An 18,868-nucleotide genomic window follows, 5' to 3' on the forward strand; every position below is an offset into this window, starting at 1 on the left:
ATGGAGTTCAACCTGGAGAAGTGTGAGGTGGTACACTTTGGAAGGACAAACTCCAAGGCAGAGTACAAAGTAAATGGCAGGACACTTGGTAGTGTGGAGGAGCAGAGGGATTTCGGGGTACATGTCCACAGATCCCTGAAAGTTGCCTCACAGGTGGCTAGGGTAGTTAAGAAAGCTTATGGGGTGTTAGCTTTCATAAGTCAAGGGATAGAGTTTAAGAGTCGCGATGCAATGATGCAGCTCTATAAAACTCTGGTTAGGCCACACTTGGAGTACTGTGTCCAGTTCTGGTCACCTCACTATAGGAAGGATGTGGAAGCATTGGAAAGGGTACAGAGCAGATTTACCAGGAAGTTGCCTGGTTTAGGGAGTATGGAGTATGATCAGAGATTAAGGGATCTAGGGCTTTACTCTTTGGAGAGAAGGAGGATGAGAGGAGACATGATTGAAGTGTACAAGATATTAAGAGGAATAGATAGAGTGGATAGCCAGCGCCTCTTCACCAGGCCACCACTGCTCAATACAAGAGGACATGGCTTTAAGGTAAGGAGTGGGAAGTTCAAGGGGGTTATTAGAAAAATGTTTTTTTACTCAGAGAGTGGTTGGTGCATGGAATGCACTGCCTGAGTCAGTGGTGGAGGCAGATACACTAGTGAAGTTTAAGAGACTTCTTGACAGGTATATGGAGAAATTTAAGGTGGGGGTTATATGGGATGCAGGGTTTGAGGTTCGGCACAACATTGTGGGCCGATGGGCCTGTAATGTGCTGTACTATTCTATGATCTGTGTTCTATGTTCTATGTAAGACCCTGGTAAATTTTCATATGAGAGCTCTGGATGGATGCAAATGGCTTTGTAGAACAGTTGAAGTTAACAGAGTGTTTTGCATGAAAAAGGAAACTAGATACTTCAGAGGGAAAAAAATTAACCCCTGACGTGCTGATTTTCCTTCATAATTTTAATGATTTATGTAATAATGCTCAAATTGTCTGGACAATGTTAAGCAGTCAATAATCTTTTTTAAGAAGTCTGGTGAATGCAATAAAATGGCAGAGGGAAAAACTGAACATATTAACCGGAGTGTTAATAATGGTAGGCAGAGATTCTAACAAAGTGCAAATTCCTGACAGAGCTTACATTATTGTTAGTTTACTGTGTTGTGTCAGTAACATTTCCAACATTAATTGCCTGAGTGTAAATCACAATTCACATCTGTTTTTATCTGCTTCTAGAAAGATCTTGTAGTTCATTGATTTCATGTTACCATGAGATGCTGCACTAAATCAGCGACTAGGTGGCGCAGAGGAGCAACATTTGTGAAATAGCTTTTGCTGAACTGAGATCCAATACAAAGCAGTTTTAATTTCCCTGAAAGGCTAAATATGTGCAGTCTCAAGCTGCATACCAAGGCTCTAACTGACTGTAAAGCAAGGGGACCAATAACAGTACTTCTATGAAGTAATGGAACTGTATGTGCTGTTAACCCAGTGCTCATGATTGGTCTCATCATATTTCTAATTTCCATTTGGTCCATGGAAAGTCTGCTAATTTACAGAAATATCCCATTCTCCTACTTTGACCCACTCAGTAACATACTTTTCCCATGTTCCCATTAACTTTGCACTTTAGGCAATTTTGCCAATTAATCTAAAACGAACATGTATTTGACCTGTCACTGGAAACTGGAGCACTCATTGAGACACAGAACAAAGAAACAGGATTTTCTGCCCACGCAGTCCACATGGTTATTAACTGGCCACTTTCACTAGTCCTACACTTTCATTCTAAAGCCCAATTTATACTTCTGCGTCAAATGTACGCCGTAGGTAACACATACCCTACGCCGTAGGGTGACGTGCACCTCCCCAAAAAGGTAACCCACACGTCACAGCGACGCAGACCGCAACAACTGTGATTGACCCACTTGGTAGCACCTCATTTCCTCCTACGCATTTCCAGTTGCTTTTCTCTGCCATGTCTGTACACTGATGCGAAATAAGTGGTTGGAGATAATGAACCAAATCGTCAAATCTACCTGCCGACATCCGAAAATATTTGAAATGCATTTCCTCGTCCATGTCTCTCACGAAGAAACTCAACACAGTGGCATAGAAACTCCACCGCCAACTGGCATTTTGGCGGTGAATTGCAGAGCGACGCAGACACAACTACGCATGCTCGCTATGGCGTAGGGCTACGCAAAAGTATAAATCAGCCTTTATCAATCAGCCATAGAGCAGGGGCAGCCTACATTGGCCAATTAGCACACACGCCTGCAGTCCTTCAAGATGTGGGAGGAAGCTAAAACATCTAATGAAACCCACGTAACCTCATGGAGAATGTGCAAACAGTGCCTGTTGTCAGGATTGAACCAGTATTGCTGGAAAAGTAAAGAAGTAACTTTACAAATTGTGCCAATTTGCATACGTAAGGTGCAAAGGGATTGGCTTCTATTTGTGCCTGAGCTTACACTATACTGCTGTTTATATTCCACTCCTACCATCTACCTCAGGTTTCAGTATATGTTCAGTTTTCAGTTCCCAATTTCTCTCATCTGCAATTCTAATTTTGTTTTGAAACAGTCTAACCATCATGATTATAACCACTTCCTGAGGTGACAGGTTCCATTCTAACCATAATAAATTATAAAACTGAACTCTAATACCAAAGCCTGTTTGTAGTGCACAAAAGTTTCTGTTTCTTACAGAATAACAAACTAACAACAAAAAGTCAATTTATGCTGTTATTAAAACTTTGCAGTGCAAACGATAGGCCTAGTGCTGGAAGCAAATCTGATAGTCATGTTTAGGAGGTCGTTTGATAGGCAAATTAACACACAGGGAATTGGGGGATATGAATAAAGTGCAGGGAGAAGAAGTTTAATTTTGTGCAACACACACAAAATGCTGGAGGTCAGGCAGCATCTATGGAGGGTAATAAACAATTGAAGTTTGTGGCAGCGATCCTTCATCGGGACAGGAAGGGCGGGCAGAAGCCACAACCCCATTTTCCTTCCAGTCCTAATGTATGGTCTCAGTCTGAATCATTGACTGTTTATTTCCCTCCACATTTTGTGTGTGTTGCTCAAGATTACTCACATCTGCAAAGTCTCCTGTGCTTCTAGCTTAGATTGCACTGGGGGCTTAAGCTGCTCTGTTGTGTCTTTAGTGCTTTATTAGTTCTTGTAAACTCAGAAAGATTTCCTGCCACAACTCTGTCTATTACGATGTTTGACTGTCATAACAGTACAGCAAAGCACTGAGATCAATACTGTAAAAGAAAGTATTTTTAAGGAGAAGTCAATTTAATGTGGATAAATAAGTATTGATGCTTGAAGAGTGTAGTAAACATTTCAATTATTCCACTGCATTAATTCACACCAGCTTTCTGGGACTCATTATTCTGTTTACCATCTATTGTTTACTCTACTTTGAAAGAAACAGTCCACACCTGACCTCTTAAAGAACTACATGCAGGCAACTATCAACTTAATTGTGTAATAGAACATCAAGGCGTTCATCAATAACCTAAGTAAAAGCAAAAACAAAAAGATCAAAAGGATTGGGCTCAGTGACGATATTGGATTCTGGGTATGAATTGGTGATTTATTATTAAGTGAGACTCCTTGAATTTAACAGTTGATCTGTGCTTGGTTCATTCTGTAAGAAGAGGTTCTTCTGAAAACTCCAACATAATGTTCTTATCAACAACAAGGCAATACTTACTAAAGACTTGGCATGGCTGTTACCAGTCTCTGTAGATAAGATTTTGAAAAAAGAAATCACAGCATTAATGACTTTCCTGATACTGTAAAAGAAAATGCAGCACATTTAGGGGTGACAGTGAGTAACGGTTAGCATAACATTTTATGGCATCAGTGATCGGGGTTCAATTCCCATCACTGTCTGTAAGAAGTTCGTACATTCTCCCTGTTACAGTGTGGATCCCTCTGGGTGCTCCGGTGTCCTCCCATGTTCCAAAGATGTACGTGTTAGCATTTGAAAGTTGTGGCCATGCTATGTTGCTGCCAGAAGCATGGTGACATTTGCAGGCTGTCCTCAGCAAATCCTCAGACTTTGCTGGTCACTGATGCAAACACTGCATTTCGCTGTTTGTTTCAATAATTCAATGCGTACCAAAAAAAAGTAATCTTTAAAAAAAAGAGGTAGGTGGCTCTCGTTCTTCAAGTCTGCAACAAATTGCTGCATAAAGATTTCAGTCAATAGTCATGAAATGTACAAATTGTAAACGGATCACTTCTCTTCATTATTCTGTGTGGTCTCCTATGCCATGACTTCCAAATGTCAATCAGGTTAAAAGTCACTCTGTATTAAATAATGATATCAGAAAGTGGGGTCTTACAGATTCATTTAGTGACATTTCAAAACATGTAAAACATAGAATTGACCATCATGGCCAGTAATAAAACAGTACTGTATACAAGTTATTAGACCATAAGACCACAGACATAGGAGAGAATGGGGCCATTCAGCCCATCAAGTCTGCTCTGTCATTCTATCCAGGTACAGTTGAAATCAGAAATTTAAATACACCTCAGCCAAATACATTTAAACTCAGTTTTTCACAATTCCTGAGATTTAATCCTAGAAAACATACTCCATTTTAGGTTAGTTAGGATCACTACTTTATTTTAAAAATGTGAAATGTCAGAATAATAGTAGAGAGAATGATTTATTTCAGCTTTTGTTTCTTTCATCACTTTCCCAGTGGGTCAGAAGTTTACATACACTTTGTTAGTATTTGATAGCATTGCCTTTAGATTGTTTAACTTGGGTCAGATGTTTTGGATAGCCTTCCACAAGCTTCTCACAGTAAGTTGCTGGAATTCTGTTCCATTCCTCCAGACAGAACTGGTGTAACTGAGTCAGGTTTGTAGGCCTCCTTGCTCGCACACGCTTTTTCAGTTCTCCCCACAAATTTTCTATCGGATTGAGGTCAAAAATGATGTCAAGTCTGGTTCATCCTTAGGAGCAATTTCCAAATGCCTGAACGTACCACGTTCATCTGTACAAACAATAGTACGCAAGATTAAATACCATGGGACCACGCAGCCATCATACCGCTCAGGAAGGAGATGCATTTTGTCTCCTAGAGATGAATGTACTTTGGCGCGAAAAGTGCAAATCAATCCTAGAACAACAGCAAAGGACCTTGTACAGATGCTGGAGGAAACAGGGAGAAAAGTATCTATATCCACAGTAAAACGAGTCCTATATCGACATAACCTGAAAGGCTGCTCAGCAAGGAAGGCCACTGCTCCAAAACCGCCATAAAAAAGCCAGACTGCAGTTTGCAAGTGCACATGGGGACAAAGACCTTACTTTTTGGAGAAATGTCCTCTGGTCTGATGAAACAAATATTGAACTGTAGAAGACCATCCCAACCGTGAAGCGTGGGGGTGGCAGCATCATGTTGTGGGGGTGCTTTGCTGCAGGAGGGACTGGTGCACTTCACAAAATAGATGGCATCATGAGGAAGGAAAATTATGTGGATATATTGAAGCAACATCTCAAGACATCAGCCAGGAAGTTTAAGCTCGGTTGCAAACGGCTCTTCCAAATGGACAATGACTCCAAGCATACCTCCAAAGTTGTGGCAAAATTGCTTAAGGGCAACCAAGTCAATGTATTGGAGTGGCCATCACAAAGCCCTGATCTAAATCCAATAGAAAATTTGTGGGCAGAACTGAAAAAGCGTGTGCGAGCAGGGAGGCCTACAAACCTGACTCAGTTACACCAGTTCTGTCTGGAGGAATGGAACAAAATTCCAGTAACTTACTGTGAGAAGCTCGTGGAAGGCGTTTGACCCAAAACATCTGACCCAAGTTAAACAATTTAAAGGCAATGCTACCAAATACTAACAAAGTGTATATAAACTTCTGACCCACTGGGAAAGTGATGAAAGAAATAAAAGCTGAAATAATCATTCTCTCTACTATTATTCTGACATTTCACATTCTTAAAATAAAGCAGTGATCCTAACTGATCTAAGACAGGGAATGTTTTTTAGGATTAAATGTCAGGAATTATGAAAAACTGAGTTTAAATGTATTGGCTAAGGTGTATGCAAACTTCTGACTTCAACTGTAGCTCTTGGAATTGCCCAGTTCAGAGGTTGCTGTTTATAGATTTATCTTCTTCAGTCTTCTCCAAGCCCATTTTTTATATTATTTTTTATTTATGTTATTTAAAAATACAACACAGTAACAGGCCCTTCCGGCCCAGTGAGCCAGCACCACCCAGCTACAGCCCTGTGACCAATTAACCTATTAAGTGGAAGGTCTTTGGAATGTGGGGGGAAACTGGAACACCTGGAGGAAACCCACTCAGTTACAGGGAGAACTTAAAACTCCTTACAGATAGCAGCGGGATTTGAGCCCAGGTTGCTGGTACTGTAATAGCATAATGCTTCTGTGCCACCCCAGTGTGGTTCCTTGATAAGGGTCAGCACTGACAGAAACTGACTAGCATAGTGGTTAGCACAACGTTTTACAGTATAGGCGACCCTGTTTCAATTCCTGCCATAGCTTGTAAGGAGGCTGTATGTTCTCCCTGTGATCACGTGGGTTTCCTCTGGGTGCTCCAGTTTCTTCCCAAGGTCCAAAGGTGTACTGGTTGGTAGGTTAATTGATAATTGTAAATTATCCCATGATTAGGGTAGGATTAAATTGGGGGGATTGTGAGCAGTGTGACTCGAAGGGATAGAAGGGACTATGGGGCCTATTCCATTCTCAATATATATATAAACTTTATAAAGGCCTTGAGATGGACATGTTCTGCTGGCAGCCAGCCAGCCAGCCACTCCGAGAATAATAATCCAAAGCATTAAAGCAAACTTTATCAGATGGCCCTCACACTGAGATACCTCCAAGAGCTTTCAAATCTATGAGTTATCTACAAAATACATTTCTCTTTCATTCTCTGGGTTGATATATTTTAATGCTAATTAACTTCTAAACTGCTATTTTTCCTCAGGACACATTATGATCACCATGTTCCAAGTTATTTTGTTTCTTGAGGGTTTGATCTCTCCCTTTCCTCCTGTTAATGATGCCTCAGAGTTAGATCCCCTCCAGTTCTGCGGCAAAAAGCTTACTTTGTTGACATTAGGGCTTTGCTTGTCACAGTGAGTAAGTTGTTCTAGCTTGGGAACCGTAAGTGAACAGGTCTCTGCTCTCATAGTTATAATTCTAAAGTAGGCTGTGGAAGCTATCAGAAGCAGGAACCCTAAATCAATGTCCTTTCATATTTCTGGAAATGCAAGGCAATAAAGGTTTCCCTAATTCTGTACCTACCAAGGATTGAATACCATACCATAAAGCTTCCTAATCTTCATGGCCCATTTCAGCACATACCAAATGAAGGATCCAGTTCTGTGGACCTTCCATCCTTTTTACTTTCTGCAGGGTCAATGGGACTAGGCAGAATGAGAGTACGACATGAAGGAGATGAGCTGAAAGGCCTTTTTCTGTGCTGTAGTGCTCTAAATCCAAGTCTAAAGTCTTATGTTCTGGCAAGAGCAGTGCTCATTGTCCAGCTTGGGCCGGTATGGTAACATAGTGGTTAACATCACATTTTACAGTGCCAGTGATCCAGGTTCAATTCCTGCCAATGTCTGTAAGGAGTTTGTATGTTCTTCTGTGACCATGTGGGTTTCCTCCAGGTGCTTCAGTTTCCTCCCACATTCCAAAGAAGTACGGATTAATAGGTTAATTTTTCATGTGGGTGTAATGGGATGATGTGGCCTCGTTGGGCTGGAAGGGCCTGTTACTGTGCTGTATCTCTACATAATAAACAAGCTTACATTGTCCCTTCAAGACAGTGACTGGCTGGGCCACCCTATTGGGGACAACGATAGGGATATCTCTAGAAATGCCACCATTTATTGCCCATTCCTACTTACCCCTGAGCTGAGGAAGTAGGTAAGAGTGAGGCTCATTGATGGGTCAGGCATTATACATAGACCAGACCAAGTAGGTGCATCAGTTTGAAAGTCAAAAGCAAACTGCAGAGGTTGCTATGTCTAAAATCTTAAAAGTTTCTTCACCCAGGCATTTAATCTGATCAACCATTCTAGATAGCTTTCCCACCCCCTTCTAAGGATTATCTCAGTCTCTTGCACTGTCAGTACTTTAAACCACTTTCTATAACACTCTTTACATTGTAAATACGTGCAGGTATTTATGCACGTTTTATTCTCTATCTGTACTTTAACCTCTAACTTTATATAATTCTCTATTCTGTATAACAGTTGTTTTTGTTGCATGTCACACCCTGACCAACACCACATCAAATGTGTATATGACATATAAAGTTGATCCTTTCAGCTAACATACTTGAAAAATGCTGGAAATATTCAGTAGGTCAAGCTACAGAATTAACAGTTCAGGTCCTATACTTAGTTTATCTTCTAAGAGGTGAGGCCTGTCCTGCTGAGTAAAGTCAGCAGATTGACTTGCTTCAATAACTTCAGTGAAGCAAGTGGGTTTTTATAATAATCCAGTGGCTTTATTGGTACCATTACCACGTGTAGCTTTTCCTTGGTATTTCACATCTTATGCATTTGACTTCAATGCCATGGTGGGATTTGAATTCTTGTCACTGGATCTGTGGTCCAGAACTCTGCCTACCAGCCTAGTAACTTTACCACATGACCACTGTACAGGTTGAACAAACAGTAAGGATAGCAGATTTTCTTCCATGTACAGTGTTAGTTAACCAAATGGATTTAAATGATCCATCTATTGGTTCTTCTTCTTCTTCTTCTATTTCCGGCAATTTAGACACATCTAGGCATATCACTGCCCTCCGCAGGATGTATAATTAATTATAATTCTGCTTGCAAACGCCATATGTGCTCATTAAATAGCAATGCCGCAGATTATTTTCCTTAGAAACCATAGAAACCATAGAAACTACAGCACAGAAACAGGCCTTTTGGCCCTCCTTGGCTGTGCCGAACCATTTTCTGCCTAGTCCCACTGACCTGCACACGGACCAATAGAAACCATAGAAACTACAGCACAGAAACAGGCCTTCTCAAATTTTGTCATGTGGTTTCCAAATAATTGCATTGCCTCAAATTACATTAATTTCATTTGAATCATTTGCAAAAGTAAAAGTTTCTTGCTTGAGAATATTCATTATTGCATGCTTAACATTTAAGATTGTTGTTTTCCAAGTCTATCTGCTATTTCCAAGTGTTCCTTTACTTGAATCAAAACCTGTAGTTGTTTATTAAGATCTTGAAATTCTTCCTCAGTTGATTCCATGTTTTCATTTTATAATCCGAATGTAGATAATTCACTTTGCAACAAATTCCTTTTTCCTTTTGTAACTTTGGAATAAGTTCCTCCATTTTAATCTGTTTTCCATGTCACTGAATTTTTGACAACAAGCATCTTTTTCAGAAACTGTCTCCTTTAAATGCAGTACCGTTTCATCCAATCTCTTTCCAACTCACAGTTGTTCTTATTGTGTACTTCTCTTTGTTGATGGAGTTCTGCACATTTACCCTGGGTTTCAACCATGTTTCTTGTAACATAAAATCTGAGGTTTTTCCTTAAATTCTGGTACATATTTCGTAAATTCTTGACCATTTGTGATGACTCCTTTCATTCCCTTGTAATATATATAACTTATTAAATTCCTGCCTCTCCTGCCTGTGAACTGTTTGATCCACCATTAAGTGTATCTTTGACTGCTTCCCACCTAAGCCCTGTAATACCAAGATATTTTTCTGCAGACTTGACTATAATTTTAATTTTTTTTGGTTTGCGCTGAACAGTTAATTGCATCTACCATAAACAGTATGAAATCCTTCTTACTCATAATTAGTGTGTCCTTATTTATCATATTACATCCCTCACAGTTCACCGGTTTATTATTCCCTGTTTGCTTGATAGCCTTTTTTCCAGCAAGTGCTTTCACTGCCTCTACATAACTGATCCCTTGAGTTACTTTTACATATTGTATCTCAGCTTCTTTCTTGCTAATAATGCACCCTTGATAAGCTGCACTGTGTTCCTCACCAAAATTGCAGCATTTCAGCCTAGCTCCCACCTCACATTTCCCATATTCATGTTCTCCAGCGCATCTTCCACATCATCCCTCTGCAGACCGCCGCAATATGCCTGAATTTCTGACATTTAAAGCTTCTTAAAGGCGGTGGTATATATATTCTGACCTCATAACACATATACTCTAAATAAACTTTAGTCGGCAATCTCTCTTCATCAAAGTTGATCATAACCGATAAACTATCACACTTTTTCCCGTTTCTTGTAACTTTCAAATGTTTGGCCTCAATAATTTTTGCTCCTTTTATGTTCTGTTTAATCTCATCCATAGTAAGTTTTGTTGGTATACCCAAAATAACTCCTCTAGTCCACTTTCTATTGTTGGGTATTGAGCATTGTACTTTTTTGCCGTCAATTTTATTTAATCTTATCACTTTGCCTTGTTGAGCACTGTCCCGATAAATCACTAATAGCTATCCATTTCGTAAAATCTTGGCTTTTTTGACCTCACCTATAAGTTTTTTGATTATCTTCGTCAAATGAATCAGGTACCATTCACCAAAAGACACTCCGCCTTCGCTCAGTGTTACAATTGCTTTAATCTCAATCTTTCTGTTGTTTTGCTATCCTATTTTGTTTGTCCCCTGACTCCTTAGAGTTTGACATCTCATACCTTGGTCTCCGTTCCTCACTCTCTTCATTCCATTCCTCTATCTCAAACTCACTTTCACTACCCATCAACCTGTTCATCCTACAGGATCTTTTCTTCATCAACTCAGCAATTGCAGCTTCCGTGCTCTTTTCCAACTCCACCAGCTAACTCAAATTTCCAACTCCCCATTTATTGGTTTCAGGGTCACTTGCCTTTTATTCTAGATTAATTTAATTGATTTAATTTACTTTCCTCAGCCTTTGTCGTATTTGAACAGATGTTTTGAATCTGCTGTCCAGACCTTTCAATACCCAATAATTTCATTGTTAAGCTAACCACCAATGAAGATGGAAAACCTCTTAATGACTGCCTTTGATCAGTTGTGGGAAGGTTTGTGAGCAGGTTGCAAATTTGACTTCATAAAGAGGAAATCACTTGCTTTGTAGAAAGACAGGGAGATGTGTTTTTTAAATTAGGTAATGGTCTAAGCATTCAGCATTCAGATTCCTGCTGGCTCTGGATTCTCCCACATGTGGGAGCATACTCTCTACATCCCCTCTGTCAAGACTCATCAGCATCTTCTAATCCAGTCATTTTTCATCTTCTAAAGCTTGGTTGGTGCAGGTCCAGAATATCCAATCTTTCAAGTGTGTCAATGGTTACAGGAAGAAGGCAGAAAATGGAGTTGAGAGGGAAAATAAATCAAACATGATTAAATAGTGGAGCAGACTCAGTGGGCTGATTGGTCTCATTCTGTCCCAATGTCATATTGTCTTATGATCTAGATATCACTCTAGTAGCTTTCTCTGAATCTGTGAGATTCAGTGCCACAGATGGCTGTAGAGGCTAAGTCATTTGGTACATTTAAAGCAGAGGTTGATAGGTTCTTGATTAGCCAGTGAGTCAAAGGTTACAGGGAGATGGCAGAAGAATGAACAAATTCAGTTACGATGAAAGAGTGGAGCAGACTCGATGGTCCAAATGGGTCTAATTCTGCTCCTATATCTTCTGATCTTTAATACTGCCAAGCTAGGAACAACACTGTAAAACTGTTGCCGGTAAAGTTTAGAGATTGTTGAAATCCAGTGGGTTAATTCTCTTTATTTCTGTTGTTCCTTTATTTTAAAATTATTTGAACATTTACGCTAAAGATTGGTTGCGTAATGATTGTTTCAGATAAAATCTGTAACAGAGATGTAGTCTGAGCACGGAAGAATCATTTGTCTAATAAATATTAGAGAATATAAAAGTTACTGTTAGATAAATGCTGGTCCAGAAAGAACTACAGTCTACAAATCTGTGTATTCAAATGAATCAAAGGCAGTGGAAGGAGACAGACCATTTGTTTTTTTTCTTGCCATGAAGGCAAAGTAATGGAGGCTGCTCTGCATCCTCCATTTTGTGAAGTGGTTTTGCTCAGCTGAATGAGTATTTTAAAGAAGAGACAATGATACTCCAAGTAATCTGCTGAACTAGAGATCATTTCTAAATAATGTTATTTATGAGGTGTTCTTTGGTGTGATATATCATGCAGATTTGTGATTGGTGGTGTCTGTGTCTGCCCCGAGTGATTTGAACTGGTTACTAGTTTGGTAATTGATTTAGAACAAAGAAGCATAAATTACCAGTTCTCACTGTGGAAGAGGGTAACATAGGTCAGTCAGCTGACCTCGAGCCAACGAGATTGAAATTGAATATTTGAACTGAAAGAACTATTCAAAAGTACACAGCTTGGAATGCAACACAGTGACAACTCTCCAGAGAACAAACTTCACTGACATGAAGGACCCACATCAGAGCGTAGACTACTTTCCTGGGTATTACCTTTTCAATTCTTTGTCTGTTTGTGGAGGGTCAGGGAAACTTAGTAGATGTGCACACAAGTATTCTGTTGTGTAAATCCATGTGCTTGTTAGTTGAAACAATAAAGGTACTTGTCAGTAAATACAGATTATCTCTGTGACTAACTAATCATTATTACTAAAGGGTAATCCTGGTAACACTATGGTCTTGAACTTGTTTTAAATCAGTTTATAAATTACTGGTTACTCAAAAAAATTATATTTTATGTAACTTAATTCCAAATGTAAATGCAAATCAGAAAGTCAAATCAAAAACTATGTTGTACCTACTTGTCACAGAACAGGGAGGATTTGCAACAGTGGAATTAGTATAGACATAATGGGGGAGAAATTTACCTGGTGTAATTGAAGTTTTCATTATTCATCGGGCTATACCATGTGACTGTTATGTATGAGGTTGGGCAATTGTCTAACACGTTCAACATGTTCAGCAACATATGCCCCTTGACAATTGTGGAACTTTAAAATCCAAAATACAGGCATATGAGTCCTCAGTGTTCAGCTGAGGCTCAGTCTGTTTGTGCAAATCAACTTTTAAATATCACATTGACTGAGCAGATAAATGAGTCAGCTTACCCGAAGGTTGGGGTATCAAGATGTTCAGCATGAAGTACTGTTTTCGGTTCGCTCTGTCCTTGACAAGAAACTGATCCAAAGCTGTGTACGCCTGCAAGAAACATAGGAACATAGAAAACCTACAGCACAATACAGGCCTTCCGACCCACGATGGTGTGCCGAAGATTTGGGAAAAAATTTCCTATATTCACTGTGTGCTCCAGAATTATATTAAAGTCCTTCTCCTCCTTCTGTGCTTTGCAGTACAGATTTCTCCCGCCAACCAAAGGTAGAGTGTTCCTATGAAACGGTTCGTAAGTCGGAATGTCGTAAAGCGAAGAAGCAATTACCATTTATTTATATGGGAAAATTTTGAGAAAGTTTGCAGACCCAAAAATAACCAACCAAATCATGCCAAATAACACATAAAACCTAAAATAACAGTAACATATAGTAAAAGCAGGAATAATATGATAAATACACAGCCTATATAAAGTAGAAATACTTTTCCACAATCATTGCTGCATTGTTCTCCGTAGCGAAAATCTCACACAAGCGCTGTTGGCAAAAACACTCTCTCCAGTAACCTTTAAGCTATGAAGCTACCAAATCATACCAAATAACACGTAAAAATACACAGCCGATATAAAGTAGAAATAATGTATGTACAGTGTAGTATCAATTACCGGAATTGGGACAGCGCTGATGGTGGTGTGTTAGGCTGAGTTGTCGCAGGTTGGGGTGGTGCAGTGGCCCCCACCCTCCAGGCCGCCGACTGATACATTGCCGCGAAGCATGCAGGGGTCCAGCAGTAGCCAGGAGGCACACAGCACATCTTTAAGAAAAAAGCCGAAATAAACATGCTAATTAATTAGGTGCCGTCTGGCACATAATTGTCGGCCCACATCAGTGCCGATTGCCGGTTGCGTCACCTCTGATCTGGGCCAACAATTACGTGTCGGGCGACACCTAATTAATTAGCATGTTTATTTCTGCTTTTTTCTTAAAGATGTGCTGTGTGTCTCCCTGTTACCGCTGCATTCTCCGCAAATCAGTATCTGTCAGGGGCCCGGGGGTTGGGGTGGTGGGACACTGGGGTGTCATCTCATCGTTGTCTGTTTCCATCAGGGCAGGCAGGTCATCTTCTCCTATGTCTGCCTGCCTCGATGTCGAAGGTCGAGGTTCGTTGTCTGCTGTGGCTGGTGTGGAAGGCTTGCTTGACTGCTGAGCCTCGCGCATTTTTCTATCATACAGTTCTTTGTAAGCACTCAAACCATATTGCAAATATCCCCTAAACCGACGTACCCTTTCAAAATTAAAGTCGTACTTTATCATTGCAGAGAAAATCTCACGCAGTTGCTTCTACTGTATTCGGTTTCGATTGTTATCCTTTCCTCTTCCAATTGCATTAGCTCTTCATCTATCAGTTCTTGGTCATGGGATGCCTAAACCTCTTCAACATCATCTTCGTCAACTTCCACAAGCCAAACTCACTTTGTCGTCACTTCGTTCACTACAATCGAAACGCTTAATTATGTCTAGTTTTACGCTAAGTGCTACACCCTTACAAGCTCTTTCAGGCTTTTCCGATACCTTAGAACTCATCTTGCAAACGGCTGCTCACAGGCATGTGTTTCAGCAATGCCGGCGAGAATACCGTTCTGAATCTGGGGGAGAACAGCTGCTTGGGGCGCGCGCGGCTTTTTATCGCGTGCTGATTTTTTCGCGCACTGCTTTTTTTCATAACAGTGAAAACACCTTCTGAAAGCGAAAACAGGGTACTAATGTAGGTCTTTCATAACAGTGAGGTTTCGTAAAGCAAATGCTCGAAAAGCAGGGGACACATGTATCTAAAAATAATGGCATAGGGTGGACTACAAATCCATAGATAGTCTATTCATACCTTGTCCAGGAAGACATCCATCTGTGCACTGAAACACTATGAACATTAGCTGACCACTCTAAATATATACATCTATCCATAAGGCCATTAGAGACCACAGGTAAGCCAATTTCTTGTGTAGCATTAATTTTTGCCTTCCTTTCTCAGTAACGAAACAAATGATCAATGCTATTTAAATGGGGAAAGAATTCAAAGTTCTGAGATGCAACGGGACTTGGGAGTCCTCGTACAGGATACCCTTAGGGTTAACCTCCAGGTTGAGTCAGTAGTGAAGAAGGCGAATGCAATGTTAGCATTTATTTCTAGAGGAATAGAGTATAGGAGCAGGGATGTGATGTGGAGGCTCTATAAGGCGCTGGTGAGACCTCACTTGGAGTACCGTGGGCAGGTTTGGTCTCCTTATTTAAGAAAGGATGTGCTGACGTTGTAGAGGGTACAGAGAAGATTCACTAGAATGATTCCGGGAATGGGAGGGTTAACATATGAGGAACATTTGTCCGCTCTTGGACTGTATTCCTTGGAGATTAGAAGAATGAGGGGAGACCTCATAGAAACATTTTGAATGTTGAAAGGCATGGACAGAGTGGATGTGGCAAAGTTGTTTCCCATGATGGGGGAGTCTAATACGAGAGGGCATGACTTAAGGATTGAAGGGCGCCCATTCAGAACAGAAATGCGAAGAAATTCTTTTAGTCAGAGGGTGGTGAATCTATGGAATTTGTTGCCACGGGCAACAGTGGAGGCCAAGTCATTGGGTGTATTTAAGGCAGAGATTGATAGGTATCTGAGTAGCCAGGGCATCAAAGGTTATGGTGAGAAGGCGGGGGAGTGGGACTGAATGGGAGAACGGATCAGCTCATGATAAAATGGTGGAGCAGACTCGATGGGCCGAATGGCCGACTTCTGCTCCTTTGTCTTATGTCTTATGGTCTTCTAAGTGCCATCCTAAATGGTGGTACCCTATGGCTACAAAGTAACTTGTGGAAGAAGAAGTGGTGATTCAGGAGGAATGAGAAATTTACCAGTAGTGGGGAGTGGTGGCATTGTGGTTACGGGGGGAAGAGCATGGATTCACTCCTAGGGGAGGATTTTTGGGAATAATTGAAGGAGGGGGGATAGTGGGAAGGAGTTGAACAATTTTTATCATGAAGGTGAATGTTGTTTGACCTAGTGAGTCTATGTTGGTGATGTTATAGTACTTCAGTCCAGTCACTCTCACTCACTGTAGCCCTGGAAATTATTTTCCCTCAAGCATCTATCTAGTTCCATCTTGGGAGTTCCTGATTGTTCAGTATTGATGTCTTGGGGACAGAGTCTGTTTGGTAGCATGGTTGGTTGAGTGACTGACAGACATGCCAGTCACTGGGAGTGAAGGGCAGAGAGTATGGTGGTCGGCTGTCTGGTGGGGAGGAGGGTGGGTGCAGGGGGCAGATACTGGAGCAACCTGGAGCTGCAAATGGCCCCAGCAGGTCATTCATGTAGCAGCATCGCAGTATTATTGCATTAGGACATAGAACAAAGGACACTACGGCAATGGATAGGCCATTTGGCCCACAGTGTTGTTCCTGTCTTGATGCCAATTTATACTAAATATTCTCCTCCTACACACCATCCGTGTCCCTCCATTTGCTTCATAGTCATGCGTCTGTCTCAAAGTCTCTTCAACACCACCAAACTGCCTGATTCCACTTTTGGCAACTCATTCCACGTATCTAATATTCTCTGAGTTTAAAAAAAACTTGTCCTTGCAACACCCCTCCCCCAACCTTAAAAGCATGTCATCTGGTGTTTTTCCTTCCTACCCTGAAGAAACGATTATGACTGTCTACCCTGTTTATGTCTCTATCAGGTCTCCCCTCAGCCTCAGAAGAACAATCCAAGTCTGTCCATCCTGGTAAAACTCTTCTGACCCTTCCTATAATGGGGCAACCAGAACTGCACACAATACTCCAAGTGTGGTCTGACTAAAGTTTTATATATCTGCAGCATCTTTCCTTACTCTTATACCCACAACTCCCACCAATGAAGGTAAGTATCTCATAGGGCTTCATTACCCCCCCCCCATCCACTTGCACAGCCACTTTCAGTGAACTATGGATCAGACCCCTTTGTATCTCAATGCAATTAAGGGGTCTACCCTGTATGCCTTCTCCTATCATTTTACCTCCCTTGTGCGACACCTCACATTTGTCCAGATTTAGCTCCCTTTGCCACTTCTCTGCCCATTCATGTAACTGGTCTATATCCTGTTGTATTCTTTGATAGACCTTTACGCTGTTCATAACTCTGCCTATCTGAGTATCATTCAACAAATTACTAATCCAGCCATCTATGTTTTCATCCGACTCATTGATATATAATCGCAAGCAGCAGAGGTCTGAGCACAGATCTCTGCAGAACACCACAGATCATGAACCTCCAGCCAGAGTAACAACCTGCCACCCCAACTCTGTCTCCTAAGGGCAAGCCTGTTCCAAATCCAAACTTGCAATCTCATCCACCTCTATCTTCCGGATCCACCGAACATGAGGGAACTTTAGTACAGTCCCTATAGATAACGCCCACTGGCTTATCCTCATCAAGCTCCTTTCTCATCTCCTCAATATGCTCAATCATTTATAAGGTATGAACCGCAAATTTTCATGCTGACTGTCCCCAATCAAGCTATGCGTTTCCAGATTTGTATAAATCCTATCCTCAGTACCTTCTACAATAGCTTCTCTACCAAAGCTCTATCCAATACCTTCTTGACCAAAGACTTAACATTTGCTGTTCTCTAGTCCTCCAGGGTCTTGCCTGTTGTTAGTAAGAACACAAACCTCTTCATAAAAGCCCCGGCAATCTCCTTGCTTCTTTCAATATTCTGGGATATATGCCATCAGGTCCTTTGGATGTATTCACCTTAATGCTCTTCGGAAGCCCCAGCACTACCACCTCCTCAATCTCAAACAGTTTCAGCACATTATCACGTCCCACACTGCCATCACTATCCACCAATTCCTTCTCCTAGATCAGAGGTTCCCAACCTGAACACCACAGACCCCTTGATTAATGGTAGGGGAATCATGGCATAAAAATGTTGGGAACCCCTGCCCTAGATGAATACTGACACAAAATATTCATTTGATACCTCTGCCACTTGCTCTGGCTCAGATCACAAATTCCCACCTTTATTCTATTATCTTCTTAGTTGTGCTATTTTTCTTAATGCAAGTGTAAAATACTTTGGAATTACCAAGGATATTTTATGGTCCCTTTTAGCCTTCCTAATCACCTGCTTAAGTGATTAAGAAGGCCACTGTCATCATATTCTTCAAAGGCCCAGTCTGATTTTAGCTTCCTAAATCTCAAGCATGCTCCCTTTTCCTTTCTGGCCAAATTTAGGGCCATTCAGGTCATCCAAGATTCTGTTACCTTACCATCCTTGTCTTTACTCCTTACTCCTTACTCTGTGCTGATCATGAATTCTGATCAGATGGTCCCTCATATCAGATGTAGACTTGTCCAACAGCACCTGCTTCAATCCAAAAACCCTTAGCTCCTGCCTTATCCTGACATAATTTTCCCTCTCCCAAGTTAGTACCTTCCCGCAAGATCCAATTTTATCTTTACTCATTACTATCTTAAGATATAATGAATTGTGGTCACTGTTCCTAATTGTTCACCCAATCAGGTCTGTCATCTGGCCTGGTTCATTTCCCAAAATCACATTCAATATAATTTCTCCTCCAGCAGGACTCTCCACATGCTGTTTCAAGAATCCCTCTGGGATGCACTGAAGAAATACCATCCTATCTAAGCTTCTTATTTTGAGGAAGTTCCAATCAGTACTGGGGAAGTTAAAGTCCCCTACAGTG

The 18,868-nt window shown here is 40.9% G+C and overlaps 1 protein-coding gene across 1 annotated transcript in view; it reads right to left on the reverse strand.

The window, feature by feature from the left end:
* The window catches only part of LOC134352259 (transient receptor potential cation channel subfamily A member 1-like), a 130,342-nt gene that overhangs the window by 93,649 nt on the left and 17,825 nt on the right, over positions 1-18,868 (reverse strand). Inside the window, exons 7-8 of the mRNA XM_063059549.1 lie at positions 13,130-13,220; positions 7,376-7,437 (exon numbers count right to left, since the gene is read on the reverse strand). Of these exons, the coding sequence (XP_062915619.1) occupies positions 7,376-7,437; positions 13,130-13,220 (153 nt within the window). The remainder of the gene's footprint in view (positions 1-7,375; positions 7,438-13,129; positions 13,221-18,868) is intronic.

Source organism: Mobula hypostoma, chromosome 9 (genome assembly GCF_963921235.1).
Source record: "Mobula hypostoma chromosome 9, sMobHyp1.1, whole genome shotgun sequence".
Classification (NCBI taxonomy): domain Eukaryota; kingdom Metazoa; phylum Chordata; class Chondrichthyes; order Myliobatiformes; family Myliobatidae; genus Mobula; species Mobula hypostoma.